The sequence below is a fragment of the Alternaria ethzedia genome (genome assembly GCF_023757985.1).
Source record: "Alternaria ethzedia strain BMP 0044 chromosome Unknown scaffold_7, whole genome shotgun sequence".
NCBI lineage: Eukaryota > Fungi > Ascomycota > Dothideomycetes > Pleosporales > Pleosporaceae > Alternaria > Alternaria ethzedia.
The window spans coordinates 638,119-660,778 of NW_026056200.1; the positions used below are offsets into that span (position 1 = coordinate 638,119).

At 53.4% G+C, this 22,660-nt stretch overlaps 7 protein-coding genes across 7 annotated transcripts; 3 read left to right on the top strand and 4 right to left on the bottom strand.

The window, feature by feature from the left end:
- Nucleotides 1-256: 256 nt before the first annotated feature.
- Nucleotides 257-2,250, top strand: J4E87_004027 (uncharacterized protein; the record flags this gene model as incomplete). Its single annotated transcript, XM_049375651.1, has 3 exons — nt 257-261; nt 343-380; nt 440-2,250. 3 exons carry the CDS (start codon nt 257-259, stop codon nt 2,248-2,250), a joined length of 1,854 nt encoding a protein of 617 aa, XP_049234636.1.
- A 750-nt stretch (nt 2,251-3,000) lies between these two features.
- Nucleotides 3,001-3,570, bottom strand: J4E87_004028 (uncharacterized protein; the record flags this gene model as incomplete). The annotated part of the gene is made up of 2 exons (XM_049375652.1): nt 3,001-3,425; nt 3,510-3,570. The coding sequence occupies 2 exons, from the start codon at nt 3,568-3,570 to the stop codon at nt 3,001-3,003; spliced, it is 486 nt and encodes a 161-aa protein (XP_049234637.1).
- A 6,269-nt stretch (nt 3,571-9,839) lies between these two features.
- On the top strand, nt 9,840-11,275 carry J4E87_004029 (uncharacterized protein; the record flags this gene model as incomplete). The annotated part of the gene is made up of 2 exons (XM_049375653.1): nt 9,840-9,916; nt 9,967-11,275. The coding sequence occupies 2 exons, from the start codon at nt 9,840-9,842 to the stop codon at nt 11,273-11,275; spliced, it is 1,386 nt and encodes a 461-aa protein (XP_049234638.1).
- A 3,350-nt stretch (nt 11,276-14,625) lies between these two features.
- On the bottom strand, nt 14,626-15,854 carry J4E87_004030 (uncharacterized protein; the record flags this gene model as incomplete). Its single annotated transcript, XM_049375654.1, has 4 exons — nt 14,626-15,030; nt 15,070-15,417; nt 15,470-15,554; nt 15,850-15,854. The coding sequence occupies 4 exons, from the start codon at nt 15,852-15,854 to the stop codon at nt 14,626-14,628; spliced, it is 843 nt and encodes a 280-aa protein (XP_049234639.1).
- Nucleotides 15,855-16,646: 792 nt separating this feature from the next.
- J4E87_004031 (uncharacterized protein) lies at nt 16,647-17,114 on the bottom strand (the record flags this gene model as incomplete). The annotated part of the gene is made up of 2 exons (XM_049375655.1): nt 16,647-16,813; nt 16,967-17,114. The coding sequence occupies 2 exons, from the start codon at nt 17,112-17,114 to the stop codon at nt 16,647-16,649; spliced, it is 315 nt and encodes a 104-aa protein (XP_049234640.1).
- Nucleotides 17,115-17,475: 361 nt separating this feature from the next.
- J4E87_004032 (uncharacterized protein) lies at nt 17,476-19,294 on the bottom strand (the record flags this gene model as incomplete). The annotated part of the gene is made up of 4 exons (XM_049375656.1): nt 17,476-18,408; nt 18,462-18,951; nt 19,002-19,129; nt 19,184-19,294. 4 exons carry the CDS (start codon nt 19,292-19,294, stop codon nt 17,476-17,478), a joined length of 1,662 nt encoding a protein of 553 aa, XP_049234641.1.
- A 2,375-nt stretch (nt 19,295-21,669) lies between these two features.
- J4E87_004033 (uncharacterized protein) lies at nt 21,670-22,431 on the top strand (the record flags this gene model as incomplete). Its single annotated transcript, XM_049375657.1, has 1 exon — nt 21,670-22,431. The coding sequence occupies one exon, from the start codon at nt 21,670-21,672 to the stop codon at nt 22,429-22,431; it is 762 nt and encodes a 253-aa protein (XP_049234642.1).
- Between the last annotated feature and the right edge of the window lie 229 nt (nt 22,432-22,660).

Below are 22,660 nucleotides of genomic sequence, written 5' to 3' on the forward strand. Positions count from 1 at the left end.
CACAGAGGGCCACAGAATTCGTTGGCGAAATTGTGCCTTATGGATAGCAGAGGTTCATTGGGCCGTCATGGTGTACGAGGTACGATGGTGGGGGCTGTTCGCTGTCCCGCGCCGGATCGCCAGCACCTGCATATCGGCGATGATCACGTCGCAGAGCCGACTATCAGCAACAGCATTTCTTGCGCGGCACCATCTCACCGCTTCTCTCGCGCCCCTTCCATGTACATAGAATAATGCATTGTTTTTAGCACCCACCATGTCGTCCGGAAACCCCTTCCGCCTTTCTCAAGCTCCCCGTCAGCCCGCGCCCGTCCCGCAGACTTCCTTCATCAACACGGATAGCAGTGTGCTTGAAGCGCGCAGGGAGGACAGCGACCATGGTATTCCCTCGCCTTGCCTTTCTGCGTCTGCTGGCATTCAAGGAGTAATTGTCTTACAGTGCTCGAAGATGCCGCCCCGCCCTCGACTGGCAAGACCAAGAAGTCTGTCCGCATTCTCTCGCCCACTACTACGATTCCACCGCCCATCTTTGACGACTCAGATGCGACCTTGAACGAGCTTATGGCCCGGCGATCGAGCCAAGGTCGGCCTGCAAGCCCACCGCCTCCCGTAACACCCGCCGGCTTTGTCAACAACTCTGTCACAGCGGGCGAAGCCAATGCCCAAGTTGTCGGGAAAGACGCCATGGCAATAGCGGACGCGTCCCCAAACCCGAGATCAACCTTTGGCGAGCCGCTGGCGATGCAATCGCCGGGTAACGTACCAGCGAATCCATTCTCGAGAACACTGGCCTCGTTAGAACCCCAAGACAAAGAGAGCGAGGAGGAGCGGACGAACACGGGAAGACCGATGCTAGGCAACAGCAGAGCTTCCTTGGATGTGGAGAGCTTCAAGAACCTACTCCTGACCGGAAAGGCTACTCCGCGACCATCCGGTCCGCCTCAGCAGTCTACGAGCGCATCACAACCCGTCGCAGGCGCGCAATTCGAGACCAGTAGTAGCACGGATACCTCCTCAGTCTCCCGGCAATCGCTATTCGAGCCCATACAAGAATCCCACGCTGACTCGCCACGTACATCGGTCGATATGGCTGACTCGGAAGAGGACGAGAGCATGGGGCTAGTCTCCGAGGTGAAGAAGGGCAAAAAGAAGCCCCCACCTGCCCCCAAGCATCGACACGGAAAGCTCGTTACGCAGAGACAGCCACAGACAGTGTCCTTCGAGAGCTTTGCAGCCACAGAGCCAACACCACCGCCGGCTATCAGACGGACAGACAGTTCGGATACAAACAAGCCGCTCCCCCCAACTCCCGTTGCTGCGCCGCAGTCATCCCATATCAGCACGCAAGATACCACCCCGCTACAATCCCAACCAACCCCACCAGCACAAGACCTGCCTTCACCGCCTTCGGAAGGCACAAATAGACAAAAGAAGGCACCTCCGCCCGTGCCATTGGCCCGTAGGCAGAGTCAGCTCAAGACGACGACGACAACAGGCAATAGATCGCGGAGCAGTTCAAACCTTACGATATCATCTCAGCACTCGGTTGACCCCATACAAAGCCCAGTTCCAAGTAACGTCGACCCGTTTGGAGCAAAGTCACCACCACGTCCTCCACCTTCACGACACGGCGCACGACTCGCAAACATAGGCAACTCAAGCGCGAACTCTTCTAGCACCGAACTGCCACAGCGTTCAAGTTCGGGTCGAACGCCGAGATCTGTTCCAGAACCCCCTTCATCCCGCCGGAGCACTCTAGAATCCCAACCTTCGTCACCCGCGCCGAGTGTGCACCGCGCCTCATCCATATCGTCCAATCGCAATACCCAGCGAAATGTATCTGGAGAAAGCACTGGAAGCAACATGCCGCCACCTCCGCCTCCACCAAGACGCCGATCAAATCGCTCAAGCCTTGATCAGCAAAGACCTCAGATACCCTCTTCGTCCCCCACAGAAAGCCGACGGACGAGCACGGAGTACCGCCGTACAAGCACAGAGCACAGACGGACGAGCGTAGCCAGCGAAAGCTCATTGAGGAGGGAATACGCGCCTGCAGACGAGAAAGGTGGGAACGAATATGCTTTATACTCGCCAATGGAAGAGAGCGAGAAGAAGCTAGGTCTCGATGAAAATATGGCTGGTGGGAAGGAGGGCGAGGGAAGGAGCGATTCGAGTAACATCCTCGACGATATGGAAAAGTTCCAACGCGAGATCGATGAGTTGAGGACGAAGTATAAACAAACGGGATAGTACTTCGTTTGAGTGGTCATCCAGTGGGAGGAACGAGCGATATATATTAGCATGATGCGTTCTCTAATTGAGGGATTCTTACTATCATTAGAAGATATCTCAGAGTATATTTATGCTTGTTCCCTGTTTTCGCTTTCCCCGCCCTTGATATGTCTTTCTGTTGATATTCATGTGCACTCCATCAGAACCGTACTCAGTCTCATCATGCCTTCATTCTAGCCAGTATTAACGATCCACATGAACGTACTGTCCGTCCTCGGTAGGATATTCATCACTGCCCTTCTCAGTGCCCGAAATCAACAACGAGGGGCACTCTGATAGGCAAGCACTGGAGGGCTTCATTGACTCTCGAGCAACAAGGTATCAACTCAGTCATCCGTGGTAGCTCGAGGAGTGGAAGCCAAGCGCGGTGTGAGAGCCACTTCACACGGCATGGTCATCAAAGCAAGCATGGTACGGAAGCAAGAGTAATGACGATGTCAGTATTTTTATTAGACTCGTGGAAGGCTATGAACATGCAATACCATGGGGCAGCTTTTCGACGAGTGATGACACCCCATGCCGATGATAAGCCGCCAATACATTAATACCAAATCATGAATGGGGGTATCTGGGTCTTGAGAGAATGATCAAGACAATAAGAGAGAGCCCCATGGATACTAGGCCTTGCACTAACGACTTCGACTGAGAACGCGACGTGTAGCGCGACACCCCTGCTCAATATAGCACGTGGACCTTGTGTGAACGGGCCTAGGCCATGATAGCCAGGGCTGCAGCACCCATGGCGACGAGCGAGCCCATACCGACGACAGGCGTTGCGAGAGCGGCGCCAGCAGTTTCGACGGCAGTGGTTGTGGGCTCACCAGGGCGACCTGAGGATGAGGGACCCCCGTCAGTCGTAGTAGTAGCACTGGAAGGCTCGTCATCGGGGACGTTGGTGGTGGGAACTGGTCGTCCTGGGGGAGGCAGGATAACGCTAGTAGTGGTAGGTACAGGCGCTCCGCCGTCTTGAGTAGAGGATACAGCCGACAAAGCGGGAGTCGAGGAGACAGCCGACATAGCGGGGGTAGAGGAGACATCTGACAGAGCGGGGACTGGCTCAGACGACGGCTTGCCGGGCTCGGGGACGCACTGGGTGACAGTAACAGTCACGGTGGCAGCGGGAGCGCAGACAGCTGCAAGAGATGTTAGATCGTGTGCCCGATGCCATGTAGAGGTATGCAAGCAGCTTTGCAGCTAAGCCTGAAGCATGTACTCACGGTCAGTGGCGACGACAGCCAGCGCAAGCGCAGCGACAGCGAAGATCTTGTAGCCGAACATGTTGATAGCGGTAATCTGATTGGTGGTGGGGATGAAGTGAAGTATGTTCGTGTTGGATTGATGCAGCTGCAGAGATGATGGAGCTTTGGGGTGAGTGTCGTGAGAGAAGCAGAAGACACGGAGGTGGACACAGAAAAGTTGTTTATATGACGTGCGAGCAGCGTTTGCAGGCACGGCGGAAATTAGCTCCGGCGGCAGGCGACAAGCAGAGGACGGATTGGCAGGAGCAAAAGTGAAGGTGAAGGCGCGATTGTGGGGCGAGAGCGTGCGTCGTTGTTGTGCTCTGCGCGTGCCCAGGAAGGCACCTTCGTGGCACCACCTCGCCCATACAGACCATGGGTGCCGTGGCGCAAATGCGACTAGCCTTCTCAGCGATTTTGATCATGTACGACGGACAGATGCTAGAAATGTGACTATGGACAAGCACAGGATGGTGACGTAGGCAGGTGGCCGACAGTGAGGTCCCAGGCTGGAGTTTGTTTGCTCTTTCCTCTTTGAGACGGCAGCGACGGCCCAGCAGAGGTTGCGATTGGTAACCCGGACGACGTTTGTTGCGGTTCGCATCGCAAAGAGAGGAACAGTTCGCGCACATTGGGACTTGAAAGTATGCGCGAGGTCAAGAACGATACTTAGGTGTAAGGTACTAACGAAATCTCTTCGAAGATATATTGAAGGGAAACATACAGGAAACAGATAACAAGTAGAGGTTTGCAGACGTAAACTTGGATCCAATTAGTTACACATATCATCCGCATGCTGGTGGATGTGAACTCGAGAATCTGGAAAGTACCTCCCCGTCAACTTCCCAACTTCAGTCTGGATGCGGATTGGCAGCGACCCCGAATATCACATTGAAAGCTGACTTCCGACTCGACATGAACGCTGCTGATGGTGTGCGCTGCGCTTGGGTATGATACTCGATCAATGATCGAATGCCTTCACCTGCGATGTTGTCTGATGCCACAGGTAACGCGCGTGACTTCCTGACAACAAGATCATTGAAAAGAGGAGAGAAATGATGATTGGAAGACCAAATAGGCGACAATGGAAACAAGCGGCGACGTTCGAAAGCAATACAAGCATCAAGAGTAGAAGAGGGCAAGCCCAATGTGAGTTCCTACTTTTCCGATCTTACCTTGCGCGCAGGAGTTTGTGACTGTGGTAACGAATTCAAGCTTCGTTCGAACTTGACTGTCTTGTAACATGGGACGCGATTGTTGCGGAATGGAATGGACTAGGTTTCATTACGATCAACCTAGTTTCCATCCTTCCATCCACATCCGGGCATCAAGACATTTGGTCGAGTGCTCTTTGGAAGATGGATTTGCTGTAAACAGGAGAAGAATCCAGCTAGCTGGCCACGTTGGACAAAGACGCGTGGGGATCCGTACTCCGTCGCCACTCGTCGCGCAAGAGTGACCTCCGAGTGGCAGTTATTGTCGCGAGGCTGCTGCAACTTTATCGCTGTGCCGCATGCTGGATTACATTCCCATGAGCGGAGAAATGGCCGATGTTTTCTGCCTATTGGATGTTCCTGGAAACTCAATGCAGTCGCAAACGTACAGAGCCGTGGTTCGACTGGATCTCTACGGAAGACGGCCGATGCTAGCAGTGCCTACACAGTAAGTTTCCTCCGCTTCGATATGATGGGCCAACGCTAAACGTGGCTGCACCTCGTGTAGCCCTGTTCGGGCATTACCCAGCTTCTTGTGAAATCCAGATGCGTGCCGTCTTTTCCATCCTGCATCCTATCCTGCGGGCGTAGGAGTAGAACGCCAGAGAGCAAACTGTCGCCACGTTGTTGCTGTTACGTCGGACGTCGGAATCCGAGCTTACTGCGCGGCCTGATACGAGGTGCATACGATGCTGCTTACTTGCTTATGCTGTGCTTTGAGAATATTCGCAATGGTCATTGGCTTCGTAGGAAGCGAGGTTAGTAGCTTGGACGGGCGGTGTCGTAGCGTGTAGTGAGCTGTAAGGCCCAGATGTTTACACTCGCCTATGTATGCGGTGCTGCTCAGAGTAGGTAAGAAGCAATGTTCCGCTGGACCCTTTTAAGCCTGACGCTATTTACCCAAATTATCCGCACGCCTGGAGCAGTCTGCTCACCTGCATATGGTGCCCTTGCATTGCTGCCAGAAGGGATGGCACTGCAGACAGCGGCAATGTGCGGGACGAGAGTATTGCGACAGAAAACAACATTGGAACGGTTTGAAATGGTCTATTAAAGAATACCGCAATCCGAGCCACACAAAACATGGATCGAGATAAAGTGGGTGTGCAACGTTGAACACTCCTCACCGCATCTGCCTTTAGCTAGCCACTGCTCACATAACGCACAGCGCAGTGCAGACCGCTCGTGCAAGCGAACGCATTCCTAGAAGGCCCAGAGGCAGCTGCTGATGAAATGGAGATGCAGCATGCTTAACCCCGAAATTGGGGCTGTGCTGCCGATCTTAACATGAAATTGACCGCGAGCTCCACGCCAGAGAATATCTCGCGACGTTGCGAACCCGCGCTTGAACGACGGTTCAGGCGCTCGCAGGACAGCGGTCGTTGGTATCGGTATGAAATGCGGGTGTGATGGGCCTGGATGGATCTATTGCGCATTTTCTGATTTTGAACCGAAGATCTCGAGAGGGTTCTCTCCGATGTGCTATCAGCCAGTTGTTTCGAAGAGGCTTGCTACACGCCAGCCCACCGTATACATGGCAAGCTAATGCAGCAGATCGAGCGCACCCGCGTCAACTTGACCTCAAGTAGAACCCCAGCACCGTGTAGGATACGGACAAGAAGGAACGAGCGCTTTGAGGAGGGGGTTTGGGAACGAGGACATCTGATTGGTCTGGCGGAGTATCGCCGAGACATGCATGCAAGCGAGTTCAACCGGCGACCGTGCATTAGGGCCCGCGGGGCGTCATACAGAAGCTCCATACCCAGGTGTTGTGTAATTTGGTAGTCATATTTGTACTCCTGGGGTTGAATCGCTCAGACCTTCCAAATTGAGGATAGAAAGATTGCCTGGTTCATGACACCAGGCAGCATTGTGAGCCGGGGCAGATTGGCGTGCGCGCCACGGCTACAGCGCGCATGCGAAACACCCGAATTGCTTCTCTGTGGAATGAAGTTGAACGTTCTGGAACTAGAAGTACTCAGTCTTAGGGCCACCTTGGTACATGCGGTGGCGTCTGCGTTTCATGTAGACTTGGTAAATGACGATAGAGCTGCCAAACGGCAAACAGGCAAGGAGATTGAAGGGCAATCTGACATGGGGCTGTCGGACGACGTATGCGCTCCACTTGCCGCATTGGAGTGGGGTGGGACATCGAACACCATGTTCGGTTCAACTCGCCTTGCCCAATGATGTCAATGGAAGGCATGCAGGATAGTTGAAGAGGCTGCGGAAGTTTGAGTAGTCAGTAAGCTACTGACTTGCGGGAACACAGCGCCGCTGTGAGACGAAGCGTGTTCAGGATACTGCAAAGGATACCGTAGCCGGCTCGGATGCAAGATCATGCAGCTAGGTACGCGCTGATCTCAAGCCGTGTGCACCCACTCAGGATTCCTATCCATGTAGTTATGGGTAGGCATAGAGCGGAATGTACGCAACGTCACTGTGACCTGAGTTTGACGCGCAGCGTTGTACTACGGGTAGGTGTAGCAATGTGGAGCCCGACACACTTCACAGCGATCTCAAAGTATTGGGTTGCTCCTCAAAGGATAAGGTGCACCTGGACTGGTCAGAAAAGGAGTTGGTCAACCGTGTGATGTGAGCACACGTAGCGGGGTACCATTACCATGGTCAACCCACAGCCCTGCAGTACACGTCGTGAATTCCAATGATGTCAAACACCATTGGGCTCAGAGCGCGCGGAGCTCAGCTGGAAGGGAAGCAGACCTCATGCACCTGAATGTGGCCGCTGTACGCTTTTCGGCCTGCCTGTTGGCTCCCTTGTTGCACGGAAAGCCGTGTGGATGCACGGCAGACGGAGATATTTCATCTCAGATCTGAATCTGAAGCCTAGCAAGGACGCAGGGATCATCGGGCTTTGACTGGCTGATACTTTGACAGGCCGGCACTAGAGGCCCCGGCGATCTGGCAGTGGGCACTTGCGGCGGGGCAGGAGCGATAGAAGGAAGAACCAATGCCGTGTGACGTCGGCGGACGGCCGGAGCTTAGGACAATGCCATAGTGACAAATACTCGAAACACAAACAATAAGGGTCAATTTCCCATGTTGCCAATAGTGGCATCGACCTCTGGACAACGATGGAGCTGCACTGGCCGTGGTATTGACAGAGCACCGTCCCTTCCTCTGGCGCATGGCTTCCCGCTGGTACAAAAGCCGTAGTAAGGAGATGTCAGCAGAGGGATAAGTCGTGGCCCAGCGAGTCGGCGACATGTTTGTATCGAGAGATCGGCGCGCACGTCCTGGACGCGGCCAGCGAAGCCCTCAGGGCGCTTCAGGGCTCCGAGTTTGCGTGGGAGATGCGATCAGATCGGAGCTATTCCCGATATGGCCTTCGCGTATCTCAGGTTTTCTTTGCTTGAACAGGGCTTCCTTGTTCCTGAGCTCAAGCGATCGGCTGCCATGAGATGTGTGCAGCACTGTGAAACCAGCGGTTTTGACCTTGTCGCATGGCGGGAGATAGGGCTGTGTGAAGCTCAGTCTTGTTGTTTGGGGGGGTAGCCATGGCGTTGGGTAGTTGACGGTTATTCGTCGCGAAGTTTTCCGTTCGAGTGTAAGCGCAGGGTTAGGCTCGCTCCAGCACCGTCTGGGCAGGAGACGGGAACAAGCCAACGGTAGCCCGACGGCTGCGTCTCCATAGCGCCGACCACCTAACGAGAGCATGTGCGTTCGCGTTTGGTTGAGCAGTATGCGGAAGCCGCTGCGCTGCCGCGATCGCGATTGATTTACGCACAATAGCCGGCGCACGTCTGGCTGAGCGTCCCCGGTTCAGCCAAAATAGCAGGCTGTTAGTAATTGGGAATTGGCAGCAGTAGTCAGGTACGCTGTAAACGTCGCCAACGTAAGAGCCATTGAGCCAGAACGACCACGTTAGTCAGCCCAGCGACAACGAGGCCTAATCCGGGGCAGCTAGAAACTGGCACAGCTGTGGTATGATGTTGATGCGATGCAGGTGGGCTCTTCCCCGTCGTCGACCACACACACGCGTCTCGTTTATCGGCGGGAAGTGCCACAGAGATGCTAGCGCCCTCGATCGCCAGTTGGCCAAGCCGCGGGCGTGGTGTTGTCCTGATGCTGGGCTGGCTTGCGGGTGCCGAGGGTAATATGCAGCTATTGAGCCTGGCACAGAGCTAAGCCGAACCTTCTCCCCTACTCCACACACGTCGCCGACTGGCCGTCAGAGCACGCCGGACATGCTGCCGCTGCGGCCCAGTGGTGCCATTGGCTGCATGTCGCTCGCAGGCGCTGCGGGGACTGCTGGGAACTGCTGGCTTCTGGCGTGCTACCCTGCCGCTGCCTGTGGTTAATTGTGTGGTCAAATTCCAGAAGACCGCAATTGCTTCTTCCCTTGTGGCTATAACATATGCTAGGCAAGCCCTCGACGTAACGCACCCGTCCTGCTCCCAATCCGCTGCCTGCTGCTTCACCCCCCCAAGCCACGTCGCGACGATCGATCTCGTGTGCAAGCGTCGATGCACAAACGGTTTACCAGCATCGAAATACCCAGTCTTCGTCCGCTAGGCTCCGCCACTTGAGCATCCTGGCCTGCCCTCCCCCGGCCCGCAACAGAGATTTGTGCGCATTGCAGCCACTCACACGCCCCTCAGCCCTCGATCGCTGCCACCCCCAGCGCCAGTTCCCACTTGCACTCCCATCTTCTGCCGCTTTGGGACACGCGGCCAACTTTGGCCGTTGCTTCTGTGCCTCACGTCACTTGTCGCGTATCTGAATCTAGCTGGGTGCTGTCCGAACCCTGTCGTCGCGGTACGTGAGCGTCTTTCTAGCTCCGTTGTTTTTCGGCCCATCTTTAGGCCTGCTCCGCCCAGCACATCCGCACCCGCGTGGACAGTCGCCACTTTTCCCCTCTCCGTTTACATACTTTGCCCGCCCGCTCCTCGCACTTTCTCCTTCTTCCATTATTCTTCACAGTCGAAGTCGTTGCTAGACGTACCCCTCGAACTGTACCAATCAGCCTTCCGTTGTTGTGCTGACATCGCTATCTGTCAGCTACCCCACCCTCGCCCACACACACACTTCGCCACACCGCACGTTGACTCCCATCTGTTGCTTGGACCTCGCCATGCCTGCCGAACGTCGAACCTTCACCTCGGCCAGACCGGTCAAGACCGAGCGCACTCATGAAGAGAACCAGGAGCGGTTAGTCGTCTCTTCTTACTCCGCACGCAACCAATTCTGATGCCCAACAGTGCCTACATTGCTGCCTCGCGCCGCAGTGACCGCAGCCTGGAGGCTCGCATTGAATCTGCTCGTAGAGCTTCTGAGATTCACAAGAAGCGCACGGGCCGTGCTCTTCGCGTGACCGAGCAGGATGTTATCAATGAGGAGATGTACGAAGAGGAGGATGATGATCTGCCTACCCAGTACCAGCGCCTAAACGCTCATCTTCAAACCACTTCGGTCATGTTCAACAAGAAGCTCCATGACTACATTGCGACCCAGCATGGCGTCAGGAACATGTTCATGTCCCAGTACCAGAACCAAGGCGCGGCGTTCCAGCAGTATGGTCCGCAGTATCCGGCCAATGGCGCTCAATTTGCACAGCCGAACAACTGGCTGAACCCGTCAATGCTCCCGCCTCAGCAGTTCGCCCCCGCGTCTCCACAGGGTTTCCAGCAAGCGCAATCCTTCAGCCCGACCACCGCTCAGCCGCAACAGGGATACAGACAGTCACCTTACCAGATTCCTCAACGCACTCACTCTCACCAGCGCGCTCTTTCTATTCAACTGCCCCAGGGCGCATCGCACTTTGACCCATCAGCTCAGCCGGCGAGTGCAGGTCTCACGACGCCACAGACTGAGCTCAACCGAAGACTGTCTTTACCGCCGCAAGCTTTTCAACAGCAAAACCAGACAGTAGAGCGACAAACGCGTCCTTCGTTATCGCGTTCGCCTACTACCCATTCGCTCCAGCACCGTCAGTCATCTTCGCCACAGAGCGCTTCGCCCAACGCAGCTTCCGTGCATGAGGCCGCACCTGTGCAGAGTGATCCTAATTCGCCTTCCTCCTATTCTTACAGCCCTACGAACTACCCATACAGCTCGCAGGCGCTCAACACCAATCCTTTGACTCTGTCTATGCCACCCGAGTCTCAGCAGTTCCTTGGATCTGTCCTGGATCAGAACGACCCACGCACTGCAGTCTTCATGGCAGGCAGCGATAACCTTCCTCAGCCTTTTGCTCCGACCTACACCTACAACCCCAACAAGGTTGGTCGGACAGCTAACGCCAGTAGCATGTCTGAGCATGCTAGTGGCTCGGCTCAAACATTGTCATCTGGTCTAAACTTGAAGACTGAGCCTGTTTCTGGTACCACGTCGCCGTCGGTACCCAGTGCTATTTCTGATGGCTTTTATTCCAACGATTCGTTTTTGACGCCTGGTACTGGTGAATACAGTGCCTTTTTCGATTTCCCTGGCGGCGATTTCCAACAGTCGTTTGACGACCAATCCGCCAATGACCACGACAATGGTAACAGCCTCGTCAACTGGGATTAGGTATCATTTTCGCCATTTTTATCTTGTTTTTTTGTCTTTGTGGACCAAGGTCCTTTGTACGATCCTTCTAGGATCCTGTCCGTCTAAGCTCTTCGATACTTTGCTACGTCTTTGGGTAACGGTTCTGGTTTCACACGCACATGATACCTTTTGTACAGTGTCGTTTACGAGGTTACGACTGAAGGCGTTGCAAGGAGTCTTCCTGTCGGTGAAGAGAAGACCCACACATAGGATGCAACAACCATCCTTCTTCAGGCGCTTGAGGGTGTTGTTGCCCACATAGCGATCTCCTCTCCCAGTAATCCTTCGATTTGAAGTGTTCCTGTATAATATATAATTGTAACGGTCATTTTCCGTATGCAATAGTCCTTCCGATCTCCGGTAACCTCATGTGCAAGTGATGCTTATCACAACATCTATGCTGCCACTCGCGGCCCAAACTGCTATTACGAGAGCCCAATGGTGTCCTGGCTCGCGGACCGTTGCTTGATCAGGTCTTCAGGGTTCAGTACCCCGAACTGGGGATGATACACAACCAGGGAGGGTTAGGCCTTCCAACTTGTACTTCCTACTCGGTAGTAAGCGGCTGGGCCCGTCGTAGGGAGCGTAGCATGCACTAGTTCCGGAGTGCGGTTGCGCGCACCTCTTCTGCTACGTAACAAATCACCTTCTTGTGAGCGATGAGTTCACATGGGTGCGTCTAGACTTATCAAACTCATCCGTGGATGATGGAGGTGGCCCTGCTGGGCTGGCTCACGTGATGCTACTGCAGCCGCGCTAGCGTCGTGAACAGTACCAATGGACACTGCCGTCCTCCGATCTTCCAACAGATCCATACCGCTTCCACGGCATACCCAGCCTAGCTGGTCTGCACCGCTGTCTATGTTCGGTTCCTGTTTCCTCTGCATCGAGATCCCTGTGCCGTCGGGACGTTCTAACGGCTTTCTGCATCAGTCGCGTCGTCCTACTGCGGTTGCTTGTGAAACGCAGCACCCTGAGCGTGAGTCTGGTTCCTGCATCTGTGCATCTAGCTAGTGATAGAACCCTCCATCTGCCGGCCATACGAATAACATAGTCCGATCCCTGATGTCGAGTCATCCATGGTCCATTTGTCGCGTTCCCCGAGCAGGCTCTTGTATTGTACCCTGGTACATGCGGCTGGCTGGACCCAAAAACGTCAGGGACTGTGCCCAGAATCGAGGCCGGTATCGCAGTCCGATCGCGTCCGACATTTTGGAGAGACAGTAGGATTCGCATATGGCTCATGCATCGAGCCAGATGAAGATGGCTAAAGACCGATTGTTCAGACATGTTGCCGACCGCACATAGCCCCGGAGGTCATGCATCCCTCCAAAAGTGCACGCAACCTTATGATTGGCAAACGACATCATAAGGAATTACTAAGGCGGTGTGGCACTGCAAACCTTTGTATTACCTATTGGATGCCTGGGAATACGAGGTCGGTCGAGCGTTGCGACACTGGGTACGCTTCTTCAGTGTCGAGTTACTCGAGTCCATTGGCTCGCAACAACACCATGCCTAGAGAAGTGACTGTATCAATTCATTCAGTCTCAACAACAGTGCGCTGGGTCACTTCGTCATTCGCGAATTTCTTCCTTCGCCTTCTGTACTACCAGCGGTGATCGCTGCGCTGCAGTGTCATGTTGCTATCCGTCCGTCGTTTACCCTCCCGTGATTCCTTTCTTGGGTTAGACTCAAGATATTAGCGGATTGTTGCACTGGCAATTTAAATGCATACACCAGCTACCTCGTATGCGGGCTGCTATGCATCGACTGAAGCCATTATGGCCTATCGAAGCGGTGCATGCCTTTCTCAGAGGCAGCCGCTACTCCAAACTCTCGCAGTCAAGAGACGGAGCCCAACACGTTCAGCATCAAGCGCATAGAAGTCATGATTTTCAAACTAGCCGTCTTCATCGTAGACGTTGTCATCATTCAAAGAATCGGATACCATCGATACAAGCATGATGCCGTGCTGCATGCCCATAGTGGAGCTAACCGAGTATTTCACTGCGGCCGTACGGCTGTAGCAGTATCGTGTCATGATATTGTCGCGGTGGAACGTAGATCATCACATATAAGGTCATTGTCTCCAGTCAATCGAGGCTCAAGCCGTCCAGCTGTAGTTGTCTGTTCGACACATCCTCTCATTACTTCCCCTCAACACTCGTTTCTTTCTTCATCTCTTGGAACAGGTGTGTCTTGCGACTCACATAACAACCATGAAGCTCAGTACCTTCACTCCGTTCGCGGCTTTCCTATCGCTCACTGCAGCTGAGCGGATGCCATGTAAGTCTCCCCATCGTATCTGCTGTTGGATGTACACACTTCTTCCGTCAACGTACCAATCGTCACGCTCTCTGAAATCTAAGCACGTGAGTTAATATTCTGAATTAGTGAACTTCCCACAGCATGTACGGCCTCGGCAGTATGCACCACCACCACCATACTCTCCTCCTTACCCAAGTTTAAGCAGCACCGGCGGAAGTGCGTCGTCCACCTTCTCCAGCGGCACCGGCGTCTCGCTGTCTACTTGGACGCCTCCAGTTCCAACGTCTTCGTCAACTGCAAACTCTACATCGCCAGGTCCCTCTACAGTCGTCTACACTAGTGTCGTTGTTATCACGTCGGTTATTGTTCCCTCGACATCGTGAGTTGTGATCAGTCCTGAATATAATTGCTCGCTTAACTAATCCATTGCTCAGTGAAACTTTCTCTGGAGATACGTCGACCGAAGCTACAGCGAGCAGCTGGGGCAGCAGCTCTTCTTCCATGAGCATCCCTCTTTCGACTGGACCTCAGTCATCCGGAACAGGATACTACCCATCTTTGCCGCCACATGAGTCTTCCGCACCTTATGGCAACAGTACTGGTACAGCTTCATCTACTTGGGGTACGGGTACCGCGCCAGGATCTTCAATGCCATCTTTGACCTCCACTGCCAGTAGCAACTCCACTGGACCCAGAAGCTCATACATTCCACGCCCGTCGACAACTACAGAAAGCCCGAGTACCAATGTGACTGTCATTACGTCCGTCATCACCTCCACCATTGCCATTACCACATCCGTTCCATACCCTTCCAATGGTACTATCACGGAGACGAACACTGGGCCCACGGCAACATCCAGTGGAAACGGAACTATTTCTCAGACTCCGTCGTCGTCGGGCTACTACGGTCCACCTGGTAACGCCACCAGCAGCGGCAGTCCCTCTGAAACCGATACTGTGTCTTCATCGTCGATCGACATCTCCACAATCTCCTGGATCACCTATACTTCCGAAGTTTCTTATAGCCAGTCGGAGACTCCGACGCCAACCACTGATTATTACACGTCATCTTCAACCTCGACTTCAACGTGGTCTAGGAAATCCAGAGTCTCCCGGAGTCGTTCTTCCACACGTACCTGGTCTAGAACACTCACCATGTCCAGATCCTCGTCCACGGACGGCTCCTCATATACACCCACTAGTTCCGAAGAGTCGTCATCAGCTACTGAAACTGGAACCTCTTCAGATTCTTCTTCGTTGGCCTCATATACACCATCGTACACGGCATCTTCTACATATGACACCAGCAGTGTGCCTAGTGCTTCAGAGACTGATTCTGCAACATCCTCGTTGCCGTACTCGTTCAGCATTTCGTTCAGCTCGATCGAGACGACCTCAGACTCTTCCACACCCACGTCGTCTGGAGTCATAACTTTGCCTACGCCCGCGCCAACCACGGAGAGCTATTCGTACTGGTCATCCTCAATCAGCGAATCATCTACGGACTCTGAGCTTGTTTCGTACACTGAGTCGGTAACTTCAGGCACTAGCAGCTTCGTCTTGCCTTCCGAGACGCCATCGGAGTCGTTGACCAGTGATTCTGGCACTATTGAGACGCCCGTCCCGACAGTAACACCTTCTGACACATCCTCTTCCGACTCTCCTGTCACGTCTGTTAGCTCGACCAGCTCTGAGACCCCCGAAGTATCTAGCTCGTCCATGTACAGCGAAACGGAATACACCACCTTCCCCTCTTCCTCCACCGCCTCAGCATCTTCCAGCAGCGAGTCCAGCTCTGAGGTCGAGACTTCCTCTATACTCTCAGCCTCCGAGAGTTCTCTAAGCTCAACCTACACCGACGCCACCGCTACTTCCTTCCCGGTCGAGTCCTCGACCGCTTACCCCAGCAGCTCCACGTCGGGTTATTCCTACTGGACCCCTCCGGTCAGCTCGGTCACCAACACGGATGCTACCGCTTCCTCCTGGCCTGTAGATTCTAGTACCTACCTCACCAGCGCGACGGGCAGTCTCACACTCACGACCTTTGAGACGAGTGCCAGCTCCACCAAGAGTGGGTACGCGATGCCACCTGAGGTGACATACGAGGCTCAGAATGACAAAGTGAAGAGAGGCATGGTGAGTTTTCCACTGCTGCCTGATGTTCAAAAGGATGAGTACTAACTGTCTTGGTAGATGGGCATGTGGTTCATGTAATCTATACTGCACGACACTCACGCGGTTAGGCGATGTAAGCCCGTTGTGAGGCCGATTGGTGAAGCTACGACATGTCATTGCGTCTTTACCAAACAAACCACATTCACATTCTCTACTGTCCTTTACTGGTGTAGACATACCTTTTCCTTGTTGTTAATTCTCTTCACTTCTCTCCCTCCCCACCCTCCCGCTGTGTCAATGATGTCTGGGCTGGGTATTTAATCATCATGGCTGCAAGATCTTGGGCCATAGTTCAATACAACATGTGTTTCTTTAGACGTACTTCGCCTCCAATTGACGTGATGAATATCTGACATCGGCGATCATGATGTATTGTGATACAAATCGAATGAGCCTCCAGAATACTGCGCAATGATTTCGATATCTCCCGTGTCTCCAAGAGCTCAACGGGCGAGCTTTGCCTCCAATGCACCACATTGCTAACCTCGTGCCGAAGATGAGCACCCAGTGTTGTATAACGTCTTGCTAGGAGTTGTATCTTGGATATGCGCTGAGGTTGTCAAGGCGGTGGTACATGGGCCGTGGCATGTTGTGTGTAGACGAGAGTCGTTATCGAAAAGCAATCGAGCCGAAAGATGAGGAAGGCAGCGGAATAGTGAAGCGCGGTACAGGTATCGAGACCAACGTTGGCGAGGACAGTCCTTCACCCAGCAGCGTCAGCAACGTAACCTCAACTGAACAAACATACGTATCACCATCCATGAGAGCCACATTGTCCTCATTGAAACATTATTTCATTCATTCTGCCGTGACGATTAGGCGTCTTCTTACTCGGTGCAGCTATAGCAACGAAGCATGCCTCCTCGAAGTCATTATGTGTCGTCCCTGATGTCCGTCGACGTCTTTACATCTTGCTCTTAGCCTCGCCCTTGAGCTCTTGGGTCTTGCCCTTGGCCTCGCCCTTAAGCTCTTGAGCCTTGCCCTTAGCCTCGCCGGCCATCTCCTTTGCCTGGCCCTTGGCCTCGCCGGTGGTGTCGGGGGTGGCTTCCTTAACGGCGCCAGCGACTTCCTCTGTTCAAAAGGTATTAGCGTTTGTTTTCTCATGGTGCTAGCGTAGCTGGTGTGCGCACTGTACGATGTCGTCATATTCTCGGCTGTTGAGAACAGAGAGCATCAGGCAGTGTAATGCAGGTAGGGTGTGTAGGGGATGGGTAATGTACGTACCTCCCTTCTCAATGCCCTTTACAGCGGCACCGGAGATTGTCCTGTCGACAGCCTTGGCAGCGTCCTTGATAGCTTCTACGGGGCTCTTGCGCGCGACGGGTGTGGTGCTGAAGAGGCGGGCCTGGCGGGCGATCTGTTGGCGGAACATGTTGATGGTGTTGTGTGTTGTGTTGGTGTTTCGAGGTGAAGTTGTTGGTAGAGGGGAGAGAGGTGGCAATTGAGTTGTTCGATGGGTTGTTAGATGAGGTTCCTTTGAGTGTGTGCGGAAGACAGCTTTAAAGGATGTGTGGACGTGGACTGAGCTGCTGTGCTATGACGTAGTTATGATCAGCCAATCGCGGATGTGGGTCCGCGTGTTGCCATGCATGCGCGAGGAACGTCGCGTTTACGGAATTCGCATGCCGGGGCATCACAAATTTTTACATGTGCATTATGCTATTGTGCGCGATCTTGATTCATTACGATTACTGTTGTCGTACTAATTGGTATTGTACTGCATGAGCTCAGGCTTAGTACAGCGCCTTCTGCCACCATGCACACCTAGCGTTCGCGTTGCTGTCGCGTACATCCTCGATGCCGGTAACGTTAAGCTCCAATACGGTCGCATCCGGACCGTACATGTTGAACTGCTTCACGCCTGTAGCATCCGGCACACCATTCTCAGCGAAGCTGGTGATGAACTCCTGCAGAGCGATGGCAATGGTGGTGTTGGCAACACCTTGGAGCCCGGTGGAACCTGCACCGCCCTCAAAGTACGTGTACGGGATATCCTGACCATGAATAGCCGGGGGAACTGCGAAGAGATAGGAGTATGTCTTGTTTCCGTAAGCCCTGGAGAGGTAGTTGGTGTTGCACGTGAAGACTCCCTCGCTGACAATGAGGCTACCGCGCTCGAAGTTGTTGGTGTATGGTAGAGACCCGTCGAACACCGGGGGGTAGAGAGTCTTGGTAACATAATCGAGGGAAGACTTTGGGGCGTTGGCGAATGCGGACGAGATTTGGTCTTCCAATGCAGCCTCGTTTGGAATGAAGAAGGGCGTGAAGAGGGCTCCTTCATTCGCATTGTGGCCGACCATTACGCGCACGTCCTTGTCAAATCGACCTTGTGCCAAAAGCTGAGCTGGCTGAAGAGGAGCGAAAAGACCATCCACGACCGGCCCGTAAGTGAATGTACCGTATGGGGAATCATAGGTGATCTGCTGAGCATTCGCAAGCATTACCTCTTCAGATGAAAGAGCCCGCAACTCTGCGAGGGAAGTGGTATTGGTAAGAGTGAGGAACCTCTGGTAGACATCTTCCTGAGTGACAACAGAAGTTGTAGGTTGCCATCCAGGGCTCTGGGGTACGGCTTGCTGAAAAGGAGCAGATCCATTAGCACCACCGTATGCAGTAATCTGATGCATGATCGAGCCACCTCCAGCGCTCTCACCAAATACAGTGACCTGTAGACACAAATCAGCACAAATCATACATGCATGGACCAGTTCTGACTTACTCGGTTCTTATCACCTCCAAAGAGATGAATATTCTCCTGGACCCACTCAAGCGCAAATCGCTGATCGTACAAGCCTAGGTTGGATACACCTCCTTCTGCTTGGTATGAAGGGCCACCCGTCCAGCCCAAAGCACCAAGGCGATAATTCATCGCAACGTAGATAACATCGCCATTGGACGAGTTGCCGGAGGCCGCGAGCAGACCCGCAGGGTTGTTGTTTTTCTCGCCTCCTGTGTAGCCACCTCCGTAGATCCATACGAGAACAGGAGCCCCGTAGCCTTGCCCAGCTTTGCTAAGCACATCCTCGGGAACAAAAACATCCAAAAATAAGCAATCTTCAGACTCGCGGGGATCCGGTTGTGGGACCGGACTGGTAGCATTTGCTGGCATCACTGAATAAGTTGTGTTCGAAGCAGGAAGACCGAGCGCATATCTGGCCAACGACTGTGCTGCGGCTGCAGACCAAGCGGGATTTGCCTGAGGGCATATTCTGTAGATGTTAGTATGATTGTTTGAACTTCGGTTTCCTGTGGCGCTTACCTCGAAGTCTCGCCGGTGTTGATAGATGACCTGTTTTCTGCTGGAGCCTGAGGTGGAGCAAACCTCAAGTCACCGACAGGCGGTGCAGCATACCGTATGTTGGAAAAGTTGTAGAAGTTGCCGGTGTCCTAATTGGGTCAATCAACAAAGTGACATCGAGGATTTGATGATGGTATACAAACATTGAACCCTGAAGCCTGGTAAATCTCGTAGCCCAGGTCGACTGTAGGTAATGAGGAGTTCTGTGCATATGCAGCACCTATTAAGGCTGCTGCTGCAGCAAGTTGCAACATGTCGGCGGACGGGATGAAAGTATGAATAGAGAAGTAACGACGAGGGCTACCCAGGTGTATATTCCAATTGCTCGGGACTCACGACGGTAGAGGAGATACAGCCGCGTACAAACGTGCAAGGAAGGCCCATCCATCGGGCACGGGTAGAGCATCCATATATACTCCTGTCATTTGCCCTAGTCCAGCCCGGCCAGCATCTCGTAATGCTGTCGCGATCACGCATAAGCCGCAGACACGTCCCGCCTCAGCCTAACGCAAACGTCTCCACGTACACCGCGTAGTAATCGTCAACGGAGTCAAGCTCGCCTGCCGTGCCGGTGGCTTCGCCAGGCAATACATAAGTGCGTCATCGCGGTGGAACATTCGGCGACTAGCGGTGTCACTGATTCGCTCGCTGAGGCCTGGCGCGAGATACGGTCGATACGTGGCTAGCTGTGGCACAGCTGCTAGAACTCATCCACGTGCCTGGGGCTCTGGGAACCTCGCGGATTTTGTATGTACACAGTTGTAGACATTTTTGACGTCTGACAGGTAGAATTAAACTTTTTGAAACGTCGTTCGGTGTCCCGGTGAGATGGGAGCGGGAATGTCATCTCGGCTGTAACTGGCAAGACGGTCCGACGAGGATATTCCCCGCAAAAAGGAAGCAATGCTGGCAGGGTATCTTGCCGAGGCATCTCGACTGGCTATGCGATGCCTTCCGATGGCCTGGTTGGTAAGGCTGATATGAAAGAATGCGCGCAGTCCGCGGGGTACGTACCATAATGGCGTACGGACGAATTTCTAGCCGTCGTAGGTTCTCTAACCGCAATAGCGATCCATCAAGTATCCACCGTATCGCTTCGTCGCTAGGGGTACCATTGTTTTGTTCACGATTCAACGTGATCGCATGCAGAGGTAGTCGCGATCCGTACGTGTACCCTAAATGTAGGGGTTCAGCCTTCCTCGAGTTCACCTAGCGCCACGGGATACCCATGCAGCCATGGGTGCATCGAATAGGTGAGCTGTTGTTCGATATAGCATGCCAATAAGCGTCGCACCGAGACGACAACAATTTTCGTCACGGCCATTCGTAGATACTAGTGCATAAAATTAGGAACGTGAGCTGAGATGACGCCCAGCGCTCGAGATGTGAGCAGGTGGTGGTCAGTGCACCGGCGGCCCCAGGGCTCCCGAGGTCTGGCTTGCGCTCAGCTAGCACCCAGGCTATCTTCAGTTCCTTATTACTCACACGACAGCCTACCTAGGTATATAGCCGTTGGCCTTGAGCTGCTGATGGTGTCTCGAAAGTGGACGTTATCGCTGATGAGGTCCTGGTCGACTGACGTCCGTTTCATGCAACGACCACGCGGTCGAAGAGCCCAGCATTGCATCTCACATACTGCTACACTGTCAGATTCTGGGTAGCAAAGCCTTTCGAATGTACCTGAAGATCTTAGTTGGAAAAGCTAACTGAATGACTGAGATTATGTTGTCGTTCATGCTGTTGCCGTGAAGATGCTTTCCAGTTCCTGCTCAAAGTATGTCACCGATTAGTCATTCTTTCACTCTCGGACTGCTTTTACGAGCCCAAGGGGTGTGTATCGCCATGTTATACATGGCAAACAATGAAGCATATTGCAATCTCGACACCTGAGAACCTTGGAAGGTTTCCGACCCGCATTGGTCGCCTATAAAACATCCGATTCAACCACCACGGCGAGCATTCATGCAACGTTTCTAACATCACCTTCTACCAGCCACCTTCAGTCGCTCCCCGAGCTACTTCACCATCCACCGTGGCTACTCGAACAGATAATCGGTGACGTAATCGTATGCGGAGAACCACTCACAGGCTGGGGGCGTAATCTGGTTCACAGTGCGAGTAAACATCCAAAAGATCTCGATGCAACAACATGGAAGAGGCGTTGTCAACAGATTGGGAGCGGGATCATATGTGGGCGGCGTTGCGATATTCGCTCAATCTCGGGTAGGTACCATATAAGCCGCGCAAAGGAATGCCACTCCTCTCTTATCCTCGCTCTAGTAAGCAAGTATCTTGGTGAAAGTGAAAGAAAGGTTCTCGCCATATTTGGGTTTTCCACGTAACTCGCGATGCGCGTGATGAATCAAACACCCGGATGCACCTGCCTTTTCCTGAACCTTCCGCGATCCAACGTACACGCAAACCTCTGCTGCAATTAGCTCTTATCAGCTCTCCCTACCCCGTTGGCTAACGAGGTTCTTGATTACTCACAGTCAGCTACACGGTCCAACAAAACATGAACTCCGAACCTCACCCTCATCGAGACTTGAAGGTGAGTAAGTTTCTAAGGCTTCAGGAACCATCAAATAACAGAAACGAGCGTCGTATGGATAGGCGCGACATTCCTGAAATGCCCAGGGGCTATAATCCTCAATACACCTTCGACTTCAACGATATAAAGAAGCGCATCCTCTCCAACGCGAATGCATATTACGCGCATCGCTTCCCTGAAGCGCAACGCTACGACTTCATCACCTCATCCATCCCACGGACCGACAGCCAAGATAGCATAGAGTACAGGGGCGGGCTGATTGTATATCCTGATCCGAAGTCAAACGACTGGGTGATGCTGTATAAGAGCCACTCCTGGCCAGCCGTAGAAGATACGGCGTTTGAGATCAAGTCCTGGCTTGAAGAGAAAATGAGGACTGTGTTTGACAAGGTGGGCGAAGGCGAGAAGTGGGCCGGAACAAAGAAGAAGTCTAAGGACGAACTGTCAGGCAATGAGAGAAAGTCTAATGCGGGCGAGGACCAGATGGAGGAGGTGGAAACTGCGGAGGACAGCTCTAAATCGACAGATGCTGCTGGCGATATCGGTGACGGTACTGGTACCGGCGTTCAAGGCGAAGATAAGGAGGTTCCGAAACAGCCAGAAGACTCCACTGCTGGCGACCAAGCAGAGGCTGCAAGCGACACCACCATGCCAATTCGGAAACGTAAGTCAGCCGCGGATGAAGAGAAGGACCGAAAGAAAAGCATGAAGAACGACGAGGAGCAGCGCGTCTTTGTTGGCGAGAAAGATGACCCGCCTACCAAAGAAGAGAAGAAGGGCCCTGTAGAGCCCGTCGTGATTCCGACCGAGTTGAAGCTTCCGCCGACCACTGAGAAGTAGTCTCAGTCCCTTCGCCACCCTTGGGTGATGCGCAGAGTGGATGAACCAGTGGTTGTTTGACGGGCGATATAGCGCTGGCTTATTGCGCAGTCTGCGGAAGTGCATGTGTCCAGATAGAATGATGACCATCCTCCGGTCTTGCATAGCCACTATGTTCATCTCTTTACAGCTTCGCCTCCAAAACCTTACCACGCTTCCCACTCCCACCCTGCTCACTGAAGCGATAAAC